Source organism: Rattus norvegicus, chromosome X, assembly GCF_021556685.1.
Source record: "Rattus norvegicus strain SHRSP/BbbUtx chromosome X, alternate assembly SHRSP_T2T, whole genome shotgun sequence".
Taxonomy (NCBI): domain Eukaryota; kingdom Metazoa; phylum Chordata; class Mammalia; order Rodentia; family Muridae; genus Rattus; species Rattus norvegicus.
In genome coordinates this window covers 136395152-136410768 of record NC_141554.1, presented here as the reverse complement: position 1 = coordinate 136410768, position 15617 = coordinate 136395152, and the positions used below count along the sequence as shown (strand labels likewise).

General features: G+C 39.8%; 1 protein-coding gene across 4 annotated transcripts in view; it reads left to right on the top strand.

The window, feature by feature from the left end:
* Aifm1 (apoptosis inducing factor, mitochondria associated 1) overlaps window positions 1-15617 on the top strand; it is a 39141-nt gene that overhangs the window by 8888 nt on the left and 14636 nt on the right. The window contains exons 2-6 of one of the 4 annotated variants that reach the window (NM_031356.2): window positions 582-724; window positions 6311-6410; window positions 8194-8318; window positions 8444-8574; window positions 10934-11024. In NM_031356.2, the coding sequence (NP_112646.1) occupies window positions 582-724; window positions 6311-6410; window positions 8194-8318; window positions 8444-8574; window positions 10934-11024 (590 nt within the window). Of the gene's footprint in view, window positions 1-581; window positions 725-1828; window positions 1960-6310; window positions 6411-7145; window positions 7272-8141; window positions 8319-8443; window positions 8575-10933; window positions 11025-15617 lie in introns of those variants that run through there. The other 3 variants (XM_087600864.1, XM_087600866.1, XM_087600865.1) reach the window with 3 other exon arrangements.

Genomic DNA, 15617 nt, shown 5'->3' with positions numbered 1-15617 from the left:
ATGTGAATTTTAGTTCCTTCTGGGGATTTGGAATCAAAGCCCTACAGATACTGAGGGATGGCTATCTACCAAATAGGTTATCTTGGTGTTTACTGAATTGTAAAGATTTGTTGAACTGCTCTTTTTTTAAACCAACTTCCTGGGAGCTGTGAATGTCCTTATTGAATAACATTTAAATTGTATTCTTGAGAACTCCAACAGCTAAGGTGGGTATGGTAGTTTAGGCTTAGTATGATTACAAGTTCAATATCAGCTTGGGCTGTGAAGCACAAAGAAGTCTGATAGCCAAAGGTCGTACATAAATATCTGTAGTATTTTTTTTTCTTTTTTTCGGAGCTGGGGACCGAACCCAGGGCCTTGCGCTTGCTAGGCAAGTGCTCTACCACTGAGCTAAATCCCCAACCCCAATATCTGTAGTATTTATGTGCACAGTTTTTATTGCATTTTCTTGGTCATAGAACAGTGAACATCATGCAACCTAAGGTATAATTCTTTATTTCTATAATATATTGATATTTAATCATAAACATGTTTTAACTATTCTATTTGTGTATGTGTGTTAACAAATTGTGTTCCTTTAGGCAACTTGTTCCAGCAATGGCGTGTTCCTCTAGAACTCCAGATGGCAAGACAAATGGCTAGCTCTGGTCCATCAGGGGGCAAAATGGATAATTCTGTGTTAGTCCTTATTGTGGGCTTATCAACAATAGGAGCTGGTGCATATGTAAGTAAAACAGCAGCTTGTGTAGAAAAGCTGCCAGACAGCTCCCATTGATCAACTCAGTACTCTGCTTTAAAACTTTTGCAACTAATTCTGCTTTCTCCTGTAGGAAAAGTTCCAAAGGCCTTCTTTAAAGTGTTTATGGGAACCCATGTGGGGATGACTGATGACTCTTGTGTTGACTGATCTTTTACTCGTGTTTTTATTCTTTCCGTGAAAACTGCTGTGTTTCCTAAGGCTTGACTAACTCCAAAAAATTTCACTTGTTCTCTTGATTGTGATCAAGTAACCTGTAAACAAAGTCAAAATTCACTGCAGCTCCTAAGCACAATGTTTGATTTTAGTTTGTCAATTTTTAAAAGGTTTGTTCCTTAGCTTGAGATTGAGAGTTTCAATAAAAAAAATTCTAAGCATTTCTAAAAGGAAAACTAAATTCCTGGATCCTACTGAAAGGCTAAATTATAGAAATGGGCCTAGTATCTCCAATTGTAAAATGGTGGGGAACTTAATTGTTTCATACTGTTAGCACAATTACATCTCCTTCAATGACCTGATCATCCTATCAGGTCACAGAGGATTTATTCTGTGAGTGTTTTTTCTTTTAACTTGGCAGAGTGTACTGTAAGGTTGAGTGAATTTACTTTGATGATGCCTACCAACATCTTGATCAAAGAAAGCTGTTTGCTTTGCACACTGAGAACAAAAAGTTGGATGACACTACAGTCTTAGTTCTTTCTCTGCTGGTAATAGGAAAAGTATTTTTGTTCCTCTGTCAATAGGTTGAGGGGGCATGAAAATCATTTGAAGTTTCCCATATCCTCATACCTTAACCTGACTCCAAAGTGCACAAAAGGAGTAGCCAGCTCCTGCCAGTTGTAAGTTGTAAGATCAGATCAAGATATAGGAAAAAATCTGCTTGATAACAGACTTTGACAACAGAGGCACTCTCTGCCAATCCTGGAGCAGCTTTTAAATTGTCTTCTTTTTCATTTTTTAGTGCAGTGACCAAAAATGCTTCTCTGCATTTGCATTAAATGTTCATTCATTAATACTTAGTACTTTTTCTATTTCTTTTTGTCTCCTTCTTGGCTGTATGTTTACCTACAGTTGTGCAGTGTCATCTCCTAGGATTCCCTTCTAGATCACTAGCGTCTGCAGGTGCTTCTGGGAAAGATGGCAGCAACCTAGTATACTTCTTAATTGTAGGAGCAACAGTGACTGGGGCAGGAATTTATTATGTAAGATGCTTATGCTAAACTATGTTTGGGGATAGGGTGGGTAAGACCATGGTACTAATAATAACTTGGTCCATAGAATACAATAAATATTACAGCATGTGCTTTCTATAGACATTTGTTAAAGGGACATTGTCAGTCACTAGAGTTCTCAAATCTTATTTTTCAAACCACTGAAATTGTACTAGATCAGTCCAAACTCATAAATTTAAAGCCAAATATAAGAACCTTTTTTGAAACTTTTTTCAAATTTGTGCTTATTTTGATGCTGCTGAAGTATATTGTGCTTTAGTGCTGCATGTCTAACAAGACAGTCTCAGGGAATGGTGAATAAGCAAATAAAGGGAACTTGAGCACCATGTACTTTGAATCATTTTAGCTAAAATGTAATTTTTCTGTTTTGTGGCAAGCACTCAACTAAGCTTTTGCTGTGAAAGGCTTTTTATTGAATGTTTCTGAGGAGGTCTCAAAGCCATAGAGATTGGAAGTACTTTCCCAAACCACAGTCTACTTCAAACTAAATCACTTGGCAATGTCCCTTTTGTTACCTCTAATTTGGTCAAACAAGTGGCTGAAGCATTCATGTAGGGTGCTGTCTTGAACACCTCTCATTGGTGATTCCAATTCTCCCTTCTGAGCCTTAACTTTTCCATTTCCTGTTTTTTATATCTCTTCTACCCCATTTATTTAAAATATTTTTAAAGTGTTTACATTAGATATGCTAATAATGATTTAAATCTGTTAAACCTCTGGTTTGTGTTTCTGGCCAGAGTTAGATGGCTCCCACAGAGTTAACCATGCAGATACTCTTGATGCCAAACTACAAGATGGGCCAGCCACTGTTGCTTTCTCCTGTCTTAGAAATACCCGTGAAACACAAATTTCTCTCAAGTCATTCAGTTAAATGCTTCATTGCCCTCTGTGTTTATCCAAACACTGGTTGTAATAAACCTATTATAATGGCACCAGGTTAAATGATAAGCTTTTGTCTACATTTATCAAATTAGTTTGGATACTTGTGTTTCAGGTTTTAAATAGTTGAAAACTTGCTATCAAGTGGCTTCTTTTTTTTTCTGAAATTCATATTAGTCATAGGAGAAACTTAAAATCTGTCCCAATCAGTGAGATTTCTATAGCTGTAAATTACGTAAGTTCAGGGCTGATGAGATGGTCAGCGGATAAAAGTGCTTGTGACCATGCCTGACACCTGACTTCAATCTCTAGGATGATGGAGAGTAAGAAATATGATTCTGTAAAGTTATCCTCTGACCTCCAGGTACACAGTGATACTCACATATGAGTATACACCTGCAAACATACAAACAAATGCAATAAAAATAATGGAGTGCTTATATTTTTTTCAGATTGTCATAGCCAAATACCACAAAATGGTTTTGACTACAGGCATTAATTTTTTTCAGTTCTGAAACTCGGAAAGTCAGACAGGGTTAAGTTTCTCATGAAGGTTTTCTTCATGGTTGTATATAACTCTGTCCTCACATGGAGTCAGGACATATTGACTGTGAATTAGGTAGTGCTGGTGTCTCTTCCTCTTTTTGTAAAAGCTCTATCCAACTTGTCACCATTCCTGTCTCTAGATACTGTCATTTTGGTAGTTAAGGCTTTAGCATATGATTTGAAGAATTCAGTTCTTAACAATATCCCTTCCACAACTTTTTTCATTTGAGGAAACTTTTTAATTTGTCTATAATTAACCCTTCAATAAGTCCTATATTAAATGTTCTTTATTGTCCTATTGGCTTTGAAAAACACTTTTCCCAGGATGTGCAGTGTGAAATGCCGTTGAAGGGGTTGGAGAGATGGCTCAACAGTTAAGACATTGGCTACTCTTCCAGAAGACCCAGATTTAATTCCCAGGACCCACATAACAGCTCAAAACTTTCTATAATTCACACCCTCACACAGACATACATGGAGGCAAAACACCAATGCACATGAAATAAAAAATAAAAAAGACTTGCAGTTTATCTTGCAATCCATTTGTTTAGAAAGGTTGTCTCTACTAGTATTTTTCATAAATTTGTAGTATTTCTTAGCCAGAATGTATTTGCCCCTAATTGGAAATCTGGGTAAACTAGGAATACAGAAACCATTTGGGAAATAGTATCTGTTACTTAGTGTGTATGTAAACTACCTTTCATTTTAGAACATTGAGCTGATGTATGTCTACATCTAACCCTGAATTTAGTCCATTCCCACTAAACCATCTGCACACCACTCTACATGTGTAAAAGCATCAGGAGATCAGGAGGTATAGAATGGCTTAGAGCATTGAGATGACCCTCTATGTGTGAGCATAGCCCTGGCCTGTTTCCTCTTCACTCCTCTTGGTAAGATTAAACCATCTGGTTTAATAACCTCTCAAGGTTTAGGTCCCCCATGTCACCTAATGAGCTGCTCTGTAAAGTGGTCACAAAAAGTCTTTTTTTTTCTTTATTAATTTATTTTTGTATGGTATTAGGGATCAAAACCAGGGAGGGCCTTGTGTCAAACGTTCTACCACTGAGCCACATCCCCAACCTCATAGGAATATTCTAAGAGTGTATTTTATGATACTTGTTCTAGTTGTCCTTATTTCTATAATTAATCTGAGATTTCATTTGATATATGATCACTTAAATTTTTATCTTGTGGACCACTTGAGATACAAAAATACCAAAAAATTGTGATTAGGAGACATCCTTAGGCACGGTTAGAGCCCTTGCCTAGCACATGAAGCCCTAGGTTTGGTCTCCTGAAGTGCATCATTCAGACAGACACTGTGATGAGTGCCTGTATCCCAGAATGTGAGGGATGGAGACAGTTCATGATGATTGATCCTCAACTACATGAGGCCCTAGCAAAAGAATCATTCTTGTCTATTGATTCTTATGTTTTAATTAATTAATTAATCCTGCTTGGCTGTAGTGGCGCAAGCCTTTAATCCCAGCACTTGGTAGGCAGAGGCAGTTCGAGACCACCCTGGTCTACAGAGGGAGCTCCAGGGCATCCATGGCTTCACAAAGAAACCCAGTCTAAAATTCATAGAGACCAGCATATCTCTCCTTGCCAGATGTTGGAATTAAAGACATATACTGCCATGCACAGCCCATTTTTATTATTTAATTAACTTATTGGGGGGGGGGGATTCGAGACAGGGTCTCTCTCTATAGCCTTGGCTTTCCTGGAACTCACTCTTATAGACCAGAAACGTCTCTGTCTTTGCCCCTGCATCCCACGTGTTGAGACTAAAGACAGGTACCACCACTACCAGACCCCATTTTTAAATGAATGAATGAATGAATGAATGAATGAATGAATGAATTTACTTTTGAGATTAAGGTCTCACTATTTAGTCTCACTAGCCTAGAACTCCTTATGTAGACTGGGCTAGCCTCCAACTCACAGAAATCCGCATGCCTCTGCCACCCAAGTGCTGGGATTAAAGATGTTGTCACTTTTTTGAAAGTTCTAATTAGGGCTAGGGAATATAGCTCAGTGGCCTGATATGCGTAAGGCCATAGGTAGTCTCTAGCTTCTAAATACATTAAAACTAAGTTAAAAGTCACTAATAAATCCTTCTGCTATGTATTATAAAGATGAAAAGCAGAAACTAGTCATAATACTAAAATATCCTTTCTCAATTTGAAAGTATAGGGGAAAGAGTATGCTTGAAATAAAACACTTTAGTGAAAATGATGTTTGACCCTTACTAATTATTAATTTGTAGTGTTTCTGAGTCAGATTTCCACCCCCTTAGTTTAGAAAATGTAAAACTATTATTGAAAAGGTGACTTACATTTGAAAGATAGTATACACCTAACCACATATCATCCGTGGCAAACTCTTAAACATCTACCATGAAGATGTATTTCCCAGTTTCTACCTAGGCCCATATAGAATGATTTTACAACTAGCACCCAGCATAGTCCAAAAGCCCCTTTTGTGTTTTAGCCATTTTTATACTTACTAAAGTTACATTTCCTTTAATTCTACTTTCTGAATTCAGTATCAGGAGAGTTTCTTACTGAGAGTCTCAGAAAACCTGATACATTTTGATCTATTTTCAAGTATTCTTTCCTTATCAGATATGTATAAACTGGATAGTTTTATTTCTTGACAAAAGAACTTTGGCTGGAGTTAAAGTTTAGTGGCAGAGCGCTTGATTAGTATGCATGAAGCTCTGGGTTTCATCCCTAGTACTGAAAAGTCAAATTCGCCTTAGTAGTGTTTGCATAAAGGAGCTAACTAGCTCAATGTAGACAAAAGCTTCTCATTTAATTGAAATGATGTTAGCCTATGTTATGATATAGGTGTATCATGAAATAAACTTTCTCCATGTTTGGGTCTACAGGCCTACAAGACTATTAAAGAAGACCAAAAAAGATATAATGAAAGAATAATGGGATTAGGACTGTCACCAGAAGAGAAACAGAGAAGAGCCATTGCCTCTGGTAAGGACTCCCCTATGTCTCTTCTGTGTGACTTGAGATTAAATAAGGGAAAGTGATTAAGGTTGAGGTGCTATGATTTGCTAATATCCTGTTGAAGTGTAACAATGTGAGATTGTAAGCTTCTAGAAACTATGGTTTTACCCCATAGCAGAGAGCAGTTTCCTAAAGTATTTGATTGGCATTTTAACCTTGAGAGTAAAATTAATTATTGTGGGTACCTATCCTTTTTTTAATTGTTTTATTTACATTCCAAATGTTACCCCCACTTCTTGGTCCCCCCTCCAAGAGTTCTTTACCCCATACCCTCTCCCCTTTGCCTCTGAGAGGGTGATCTTCCCCCCCCCAAACTCCCCCCGTCAATCCTCCTTCTGTGGGGGCATCAGTCTCTACAGGATTAGGCACATCCTTTCCCTCTGAAGCCAGCCAAGGCAGTCCTCTGCTACATGAGTGCCAGGGGCCTGAGATCAGCCTATGTATGCTTTTTGGTTGGTGGCACAGTCCCTGGGAGCTTCCAGGGGTCCAGGTTAGTTGACACCGTTGTTCTTCCTATGGGGTTGCCATCCACTTCAGTCCTTCCCCTAACTCTTTCATTGGGGTCCCTGTGCTCAGAACAATGCTCACCTGTGAGTATCTGCATCTGTCTCAGTCAGCTGCTGGTAGAGCCTCTCAGAGGACAGCCATGCTAGGCTCCTGCCTGAAAGTACAACATAGCATCAGTAATAGTGCTGGTGCGTGGTGCCTGCCCATGGGATGAATCCTAACCTGGGCCTGGCACTTGGTGGCCTTCCCTTCAGTCTCTGCTCCATTTTTGTCTTTGCATTTCTTTTAGACAGGAACCATTCTGGGTCAAGAATTTTGAAGGTAGGTTGATGTATATTTGGTGATTACTGGGAAAGATAGGAAAGCCATTTTTCCAATGACTAAACCTTTTCAATCACATTAATTCCCTTGAATCTTTGGAGTTTTGAGTTGTTATAGATGTGTTTTCCTGTAGCACAAAGCTCTAGCCTTCTATTTGATTCAGTTGGATTTTCAAAGAGGAATACTTTAATCCTTTAATTAGGCCTATAATCTGGGTAGGCGGTTTGTATTGCTTTTCGCAATAATGCCTCCTTCTTCATGAACATTGTATAATAATCCCCAATTGACCTCCTAGGTGTTTCCCCTTTATTGCTAACAAAAGTTGCAACTGAACTTAGTATTTTCCTGGTGGTCAGTAGAAAACTAAGAAGGGCAGAGGCCTTTTAATATATGTTTTCTAATGTATTTGAGAAATAAATGGCCAGGTATAATGGTGTATGTTTTTCATATGGGACAATGAAGCCAGCCTGAGCTACATAGTGAGACCCTATCTTTAGAAGGGGGAGAGGAAGGAAAAGACTAATATTTAATTTAAGGTAGGCTTAGAACCAGTATAGACCTAATGAGCGAAAGACATTGCAGTTCATTCATCCTCTTAAAATGTTTTTGCTACTGGTAAAATGAAAGGAATACTTGCTTTTTCTCCCTTCCACTGTAATGTTATGAAGATTGGGTTTTTTTTTCTTGTCCTTTTTTTCTTTCTCATTTTTGGCTGTCAAACCCAGACTCTTAGACATGATAGGCAAACTTTCTACCACTGAGTTATAGCTTAAACTCAATAACTTTTTGATTAGTATAGGTATGTTGTTTTACTTTTTGTCAAGGAGTAAGATGAATGCCAAGTGATTTTTTTTTTGAAATTGTGCCGAGGAATCATCAGAGCCTTTTAGAAGACGTCGTCTGTTTGTTCCATCTTTTACAGCTGCAGAAGGAGGCTCAGTTCCTCCAATCAGGGTACCAAGTCACGTCCCTTTCCTGCTGATTGGTGGAGGTACTGCTGCCTTTGCAGCAGCTAGATCCATCCGGGCTCGGGATCCTGGGGCCAGGGTAAGGTGCATGTTATGTTGCTTGGCACAGAGGGGTATAGTGTACAAGCATTTAGCCAGTGTGAATGCTTTGATGTTTTCCTTTTAAATTACTCAACTCTGATAAGTATCATTTTGTGTCTACAGGTCCTCATCGTATCTGAAGACCCTGAACTACCATACATGCGACCTCCTCTTTCAAAAGAATTGTGGTTTTCAGATGACCCAAATGTCACAAAGACACTGCAGTTCAGACAGTGGAATGGAAAAGAGAGAAGGTGTGTTTCCTTACATAAAATGGGCCTGACCGTCATTTTCAGCTTAGCATGGGAAGCACGTTAGGATTTTGTCACTGACCATGGATGATAAATTGAAAGGCTATATGTGGGAGTTTGCTATTGTGAATACTTGATCAGGCTTAGAGGCAACAGACCACAAAGAACCTTCTATCTTCTGTTCCCTAAACTACCAACAGTCAGCAATTTAATGCTAGGACCTTTAGGTTAAATTTCTCCATTGGAGATGAGCTTAGTTGGTGTTGTCAGTTCTTTATAAATGCCTAGGCATATCACATAAAAGCAAGTGAAGCTAATTTTTGGCACCCTTACTTATTTTGGGGCTTCTATATGTATATGTGTTCATATGCATACATGTCTTTATATATGTAGAAGCCAGAGGTTAACTTTCAGTGTCATTCATTAAGTGCCAGCTACCTTTTTTTTTTTTTTTTTTTTTGAGACTGGGACACAGCTAAATAGGTTAGGCTGGCTACCCAATGAGCAACAAGGATTTCCCTGTCCTTGCTTCCACAGTGTTTAGATTAAAGGTGCATGTCACCATGCCTGCTTCTTTATGCGGGTTCTGGAGCTAGGACTTGGTCCTTACAGCAAGCACCAACTGAGCTGTCTCCCTAGGTCATTAATGGCACTTTGTTTGACACTCTGGCCAGCATTCCCAATTGTGAGAGTAGAGTGGGAAGACAATAATGAAGAGCCTCACTATCAGAATGTATGCACAAATGACACTTGGACTAGCTGGGCACAATGGTGCATGCCTGAAGCCCCAGCATTGAGAGGATAAGGCAAGACAGTCAGTTCAAGAGGAACCTCTGAGTAACAGGAGTAACAGCTTCTGTCTCAAAGATACAAAACAAACAAACAAAATACCCCAAGTCTTGGAGCTACAGGCCCAGAAGCTTCTTTCTTCTAAATGACTCCTTAGGTCTCTCAATTCCAGTACTGTTCTTGGGGCTCCAGTATTTTTTTTTAAGATTTATTTATTTTAGTTATATGAGTACACTATAGCTGTTTTTTTTTTCAGACACACCAGAAGAGGGCATCAGATCTCATTACAGATGGCTGTGAGCCACCATGTGGTTGCTGGGATTTGAACTCAGGACCTCTGGAAGAGCAGTTAGTGCTCTTAACCACTGAGCCATCTCTCCAGCTCCCAGTATTTTTCAATTTGGCATTGAACTAAAATCTTACAAACCTGGACCAGAAAAATGAGTTGGCACTATAGAGCACTTTTTGCTTTTACAGAGAACCCATGTTTGATTTCCAGCAGTCACGTGGTGGTTTTGCAACCATCTGTAACTCCAGTTCTACGGGATAGGACACCCTTTTCTGACCCTTGCAAGCACAGACAGGTGTGCAGGGAAAAACATCCTCAAACATAAATAAATCTAAAAAAATTAAAACACCAAGATGTGTTTGCCTCCTTCATCTTTACTATTATGTTCCATTTCCAAACAGAATGCATGCTTTCAATTGCGTTGTCTCTGCTTAATATATTGTAATTAGGGCTGGAGAGATGGCTCAGTGGTTAAGAGCACTGACTGCTGTTCCAGAGGTCCTGAGTTCAATTCCCAGCAGCCACATGGTTGTTCACAACCATCTGTAATGAGATCTGATACCCTCTTCAGGGTGCATGAAGACAGCTATAGTGTACTTATATATAATAAATAAATCTTAAAAATATATATAATAATTATTTACTTAGTTTTTAAAATTCGTGTTCTCACAGTACTGTCCTGACTAGCCCCAAACTACTGGGTTCAAGCAATATTCTTTGTTCTTCCTGAGTAGTTGAAAGTCTAGATACATGCCGGCATACCACCTTAATTGTTTCAGAAAGAATTATCTAGGAGCAAGACCTTGCTCCATTGACCAGCAGCACCATTCTGAAAAATTAATGGGGGTCAATATGTGAATCCCAGCTCCTTGAATGCCCCTTTTCTTAGTTTGAAATGGTTCTATATCTAGAGCTTAGCTTCATGCTTCTACATTATTGATTACTATTTGAGGCAACATCATTTTTTTGGATGTAAGGGCCATCCTGTATAGCACACATCATTCTTTCAACTGTCAGATACAATAGCACCCCGTTTTAGGTTGTAATCCAAAATGTCTCCAGAAATTGCCAAATGTCTTATGGGACTAAAGTACCCAACTGAGAGCCATCGATCTATAGTACTTCTAAATAAGCAAGTCACCACCAAACTCTAGTGGCTAGAGACTCACTCTGAAAAAAATGTGCCTGAATGTATTTTTCTTTGTGGACATTATTTTACTAAAGCTATAGTGGGAATCTATAGCAGTTCCAGATGCTTATAATTTTCTCCTCTTTCCCATACAGCATCTATTTCCAGCCACCTTCTTTCTATGTCTCTGCTCAGGACCTGCCTCATATTGAGAATGGTGGTGTGGCTGTCCTCACCGGGAAGAAGGTGAGCTCGTAGGCTGCTTTCTCTTTGGAGCTCACTGTAGTTACCAATCAGGAAGTACAGTGGTGTGCTTTTCCATTTCAGTCCATGTTTCCTCTCCCACTGTAGGTCAAGGAAAAGCCAAAGCATTTGGGATTGATAACTGTTTAGTGTGTCTGTCTAGGGAAAGCCCATAGCCAAGCCTAGAGTATGAAGTTGCCTAAGCTTTGCCAGGCAAAGTCCCATTGTCAGATACTAGGATTCTACACGCTCTTGCCTCTTTATGCTTCTGCATTTTCCTCCTCCCTGTTGTTTTGTTTTACCTTTCTCCACTATTGTTGATGACAAGAGTTTAGACCAGATTTGCAGCATAATACAACACTTCAGTCATAACGCAGCATGGGAAATACTGTCAGACTTTACCAAGGTGGTTGCCTGAGTAAGGAGAGCAGTTGTTGGAGGATGCTTGTGGGGTCCCAGGAGGCCTTGTTGTGTTGTGTTATTTGTTGTGTTGTTCTTTATTAATGGGAAACAGTAGACTGTTTGTAAACTAATGTCAGTGTTTTAGTAGAGGGGGTGGTGTAAAGGGGTGAAGAGCATGACTGGAAGATTCTCCTGTGACCACTTCTTCCATAATAGAGCCGCAGAACGTGGTTAAGCTGGTAGTGAGACATCATGTTAAATGTCCCTGATGAGAAACACAAGAGCCCTGTTCCCTAAGGGAGAACAGCAATAAGCGGGAGCACAGACAGACAATCACATTTCGGAAGTGTGGAGGAGATGTGTGTGCTGGAGCTAGTAGGAGGAAGAGTGGGCAGTGCAGAAATGAATGCAAGGAAGGCTTCCTGGAGAAAACCTTACTAAAATATGCTTTTTAGATTTTTCTATGAGTATTTGCCTGTATGTATCTGTGTGTGTGTGTGTGTGTGTGTGTGTGTGTGTGTGTGTGTGTGTGTGTAATCTCCACACCATGTGCCTGGTGTCCTCGAAAGTCAGAAGAGGAATCTTGAATCCCCAGGAGCTAGAATTATAAATGGTTATGGGCCATCATGTGGGTTCTAGGAACTGAACTGAGGTCCTCGGGAAGAGCAAAATTGTGCGTTTCTTGGTGAGTATGTGCGAGTATGTGTGAATATAATATGTATGGATGTAGTGTAAGGAGGAGGGTGTCAGGTGTTCTGCCCTATTACTCTGCCTGATATATTCCTTTTGAACAGGGTCTCTTACTGAACTTGAGGCTAGGCTGGTGGCCAGCAAGCTACAGTTATCCTCCTGTCTCTGTCTCTTCTCAATTCCAGGTTTACAGATTTATACACTGCTATGTCTGGTTTCTTACATGGGTTTCAAGGGTTGTAGCTCATGTCCTCATGTCCATACAGCGAGTGCTCTTACCTATTAAGCCATCTGCCTAGCACTAGAGCAGAAAATACTAAAGAATGAAGAGGCATGGACTACATAGAAGCAAAGAACATTCAGGAGACTAACATTTGAGGGAAGAAGTAACATCATAAACAAGTGCCCAGCAGTACAGAAAAGCATACTTAGTCTAAGGAAAACAAGCAGCTAGCTACCAATAAAGCAGAAACCCTGATGAGAGGACTGGGGATGTAGCTTAGGGCAGAATAGTTATCTAGCATGGATAAGGTGTAAAAAAATGATAGATTAGAAAATAATATAAGAAGATTTTTCTCTATTTGGTTGTCGGAGGTTTTTTTTTTTTTTTTTTTTGGTGAGGGGTGGTTTGCAACAGGGTCTCTCTGTAGACCTGACTGTCCTGAAACCCACTATGTAGACTAGGCTGACTTTGAACTGGTAGAGATCTACTTGCCTCTGCTTCGAAGTACTGGCAAGAAAGGTGTATGTATAAGAAGAATTTTTTTTTTTAAGTATTCAAGTTAGGAAGTAGCAAGAGGCAAAACTTGAGAACTTTCTAATAGGGATTGGTTATGGAATGTTTTTGCCATGTAGGAGAGCTTGAACTCTATGTACACTGGAGAGCTGGTAATACTTGAACAAAGATATAAAATACTTGAAATGATCTTTAGATAATTAGTTGACTATGACGTAATGGATTTCAGGGGAATACAAGTAGAGATGGAGGCACCAGAGAAAGGGCTCAGCAGTTAAGAATACTGGCTGCTCTCCTAACAGAACTAAGTTCAATTCAAGGCATCCACATAGTGTCTCACAACAATCCAGGCTTATATATATGGCACACATACATGCATGCAGACAGAACACCCATCCATATAACGTTTAAAAAAAGTTTTATGAGGCAGGGTTTCTCTGTGTAGACTTGGCCATACTAGAAATCGCTTTGTAGACCAAGCTGCTGGCCTTGAACTCAGAGATCTAGCTGCCTTAGCCTTCTGAGTACTGAGAGTAAAGGTGTGGACCACCACTGCCTCGCTATAAAGTAAATTTTAAAAGTAGAGATAGACTATTTCAAAAACTATTGTAATAATTCAGACAAAACATGATAGTTCACATTAGAATCGAATGGTAGTGATCTTGAACATGAGGACTCTAAGGGGTAACATATAGTACATATTTTAACCTTGTTTTTATTGATTGATTGATTTTATGTCAGTACACTGTAGCTGTCTTCAGACACACCAGAAGAGGGCATCAGATCTCTTTACAGATGGTTGTGAGCCACCATGTGGTTGCTGGGAATTGAACTCAGGACCTCTGGAAGAACAGCCAGTGCTCCCAACCACTGAGCCATCTCTCCACTACCCCCTTCCTCCTTTGTAAAGATGAGTTCTTATGTAGCACAGGCTGGTGTTGAACTCATTATGTTGCCAAGGATGACTTTGAATTCTGGTCCTCCTGCCTGCATGTCCCAATCCTTCACCTCCTAGGTGTGGAAGTTTATAGACATGCACCACCACACCTGCTTTATTTAGTATTGGAGCTCAGATCCAGGGCTTTATGCATACTAAGCAAGCACTCTGTGCACTGAGCAATATCCCCAGCCCAGTGGCTCTGAACTCCTGTTTACTGGAGACTGAAGCAAGGGCTCCTGCCTGCTAGTCAGACACTCTACTAGGTGAACTATATTCCCAGCCTTCCTGCTAGAATCTCATAAGCAAAGTTTTAAAAATGCTTTATGTTCAGTATGTCTTACAGTTCTTTTGTCCTTACAGTAATCTTATGACATATAAATTCCATTTCATAGAGAAAATTTTTAATAAAGAAATTTTAAGTAACTCTCCTAAACTTAGTACAACTAATAAATGAGAAACAGAACCCAGGCTTATCTGACTAGAGAGGAAGAACCCAGAAATTCTAATTAGAGCCCAAGTTCCTAATAATGTATTACTTTTTGTGTAGCAGCGCTTTAGATGCCCACCATGGAGGCAAATATTGATCAGAGGGCCATGCTTGAAGAATGCTTAGAAGGCAAACATCCCGGGGTTGGGGATTTAGCTCAGTGGTAGAACGCTTGTAGAGCGCTTGCCTAGCAAGCGCAAGGCCCTGGGTTCGGTCCTCAGCTCCGAAAGAAAGAAAAAAAAAAAAAAAGAAGGCAAACATCCCTAAGGCTTGAAGTTGGATTAAAGGTGGAAGATGGAGAACAGAGAGACGTAGTATCTAATTGTGTGTCAGAGTACCACCACTGGCCCCCAGCTCAGAGAAACATTTGAAGAGGAAACTCTGGTAAGGGTGATAGGGAAAGATAAAATCTATTTGGACAGGATGGTGGAGGCCTTAATTGCAGCACCTGGGTTGCAGAGGTAGGTAGATGTCTACACCGAGAGTTCTAGCCCAGCTAAGGCTACGTAATGAGACCGTCTCAAACAACAGAAAATAACTTAGAAGTATAAGGAAACCTAGGATGAGAGTCAAGGTTTTAGGTACGTGGGAGAAGCAGAGCATGACCCACACTTTTACGGTTGCTGAGGAACTTGGTAAGGAAAGAACTATAAGGTGTCCCCTTTTGGTGGTTTAGATAACATTGCAAAGTTAAACTACCTTTTTTTTTAATGTGTATATTCATATTGACATCATGTGTGCATGTGCACAGAGAGACCAGAGGTTGATGTATGAAACCTCTCTCTGCCCTGTTTACTATGCCAGAGTTTCTTGTTGAACATAGGGCTTACTAGTTCTGTTAGCTGGTTCACCCTGGAAATCCCATCTCCACTTTGCTAGCACTGAGATTACAAGTAGGTGGCTACAACTATAATGTTTTTATGTGGATATCACAGGTCCAAATTCTGTTCCTCGTGCTTTTGCATAGCAAGTGCTTTACTCACTGAGCTCTCTCCATAGCTCCTACACTATTCTTTCAGTAAATTCAATGATTTAGAGGGGTAAGGTGATTGAGGACCTGAGTTCAATACCCAGAACCCATGTACAACAAATCCAGAAGTGGTGGGACATGTTTGTAATCCCAGTGCTGGGAAAGCAGAGACAGGTGGATCCCTAGGGCTTGCTGACCAGCTATCTTAGCCTATTTGATGAATTCTAGGCTATTCTCCTATATAAGACCTTGTCTCAAAAAAAAAGGTTGACAGTAAGGTCTTGAGAAACAATACCCAAGTGTGTCTTTTGTCTTCTACATGAATGAGCTCATGTACCCATGTACACATGAAAACACACATACAAGTTTAA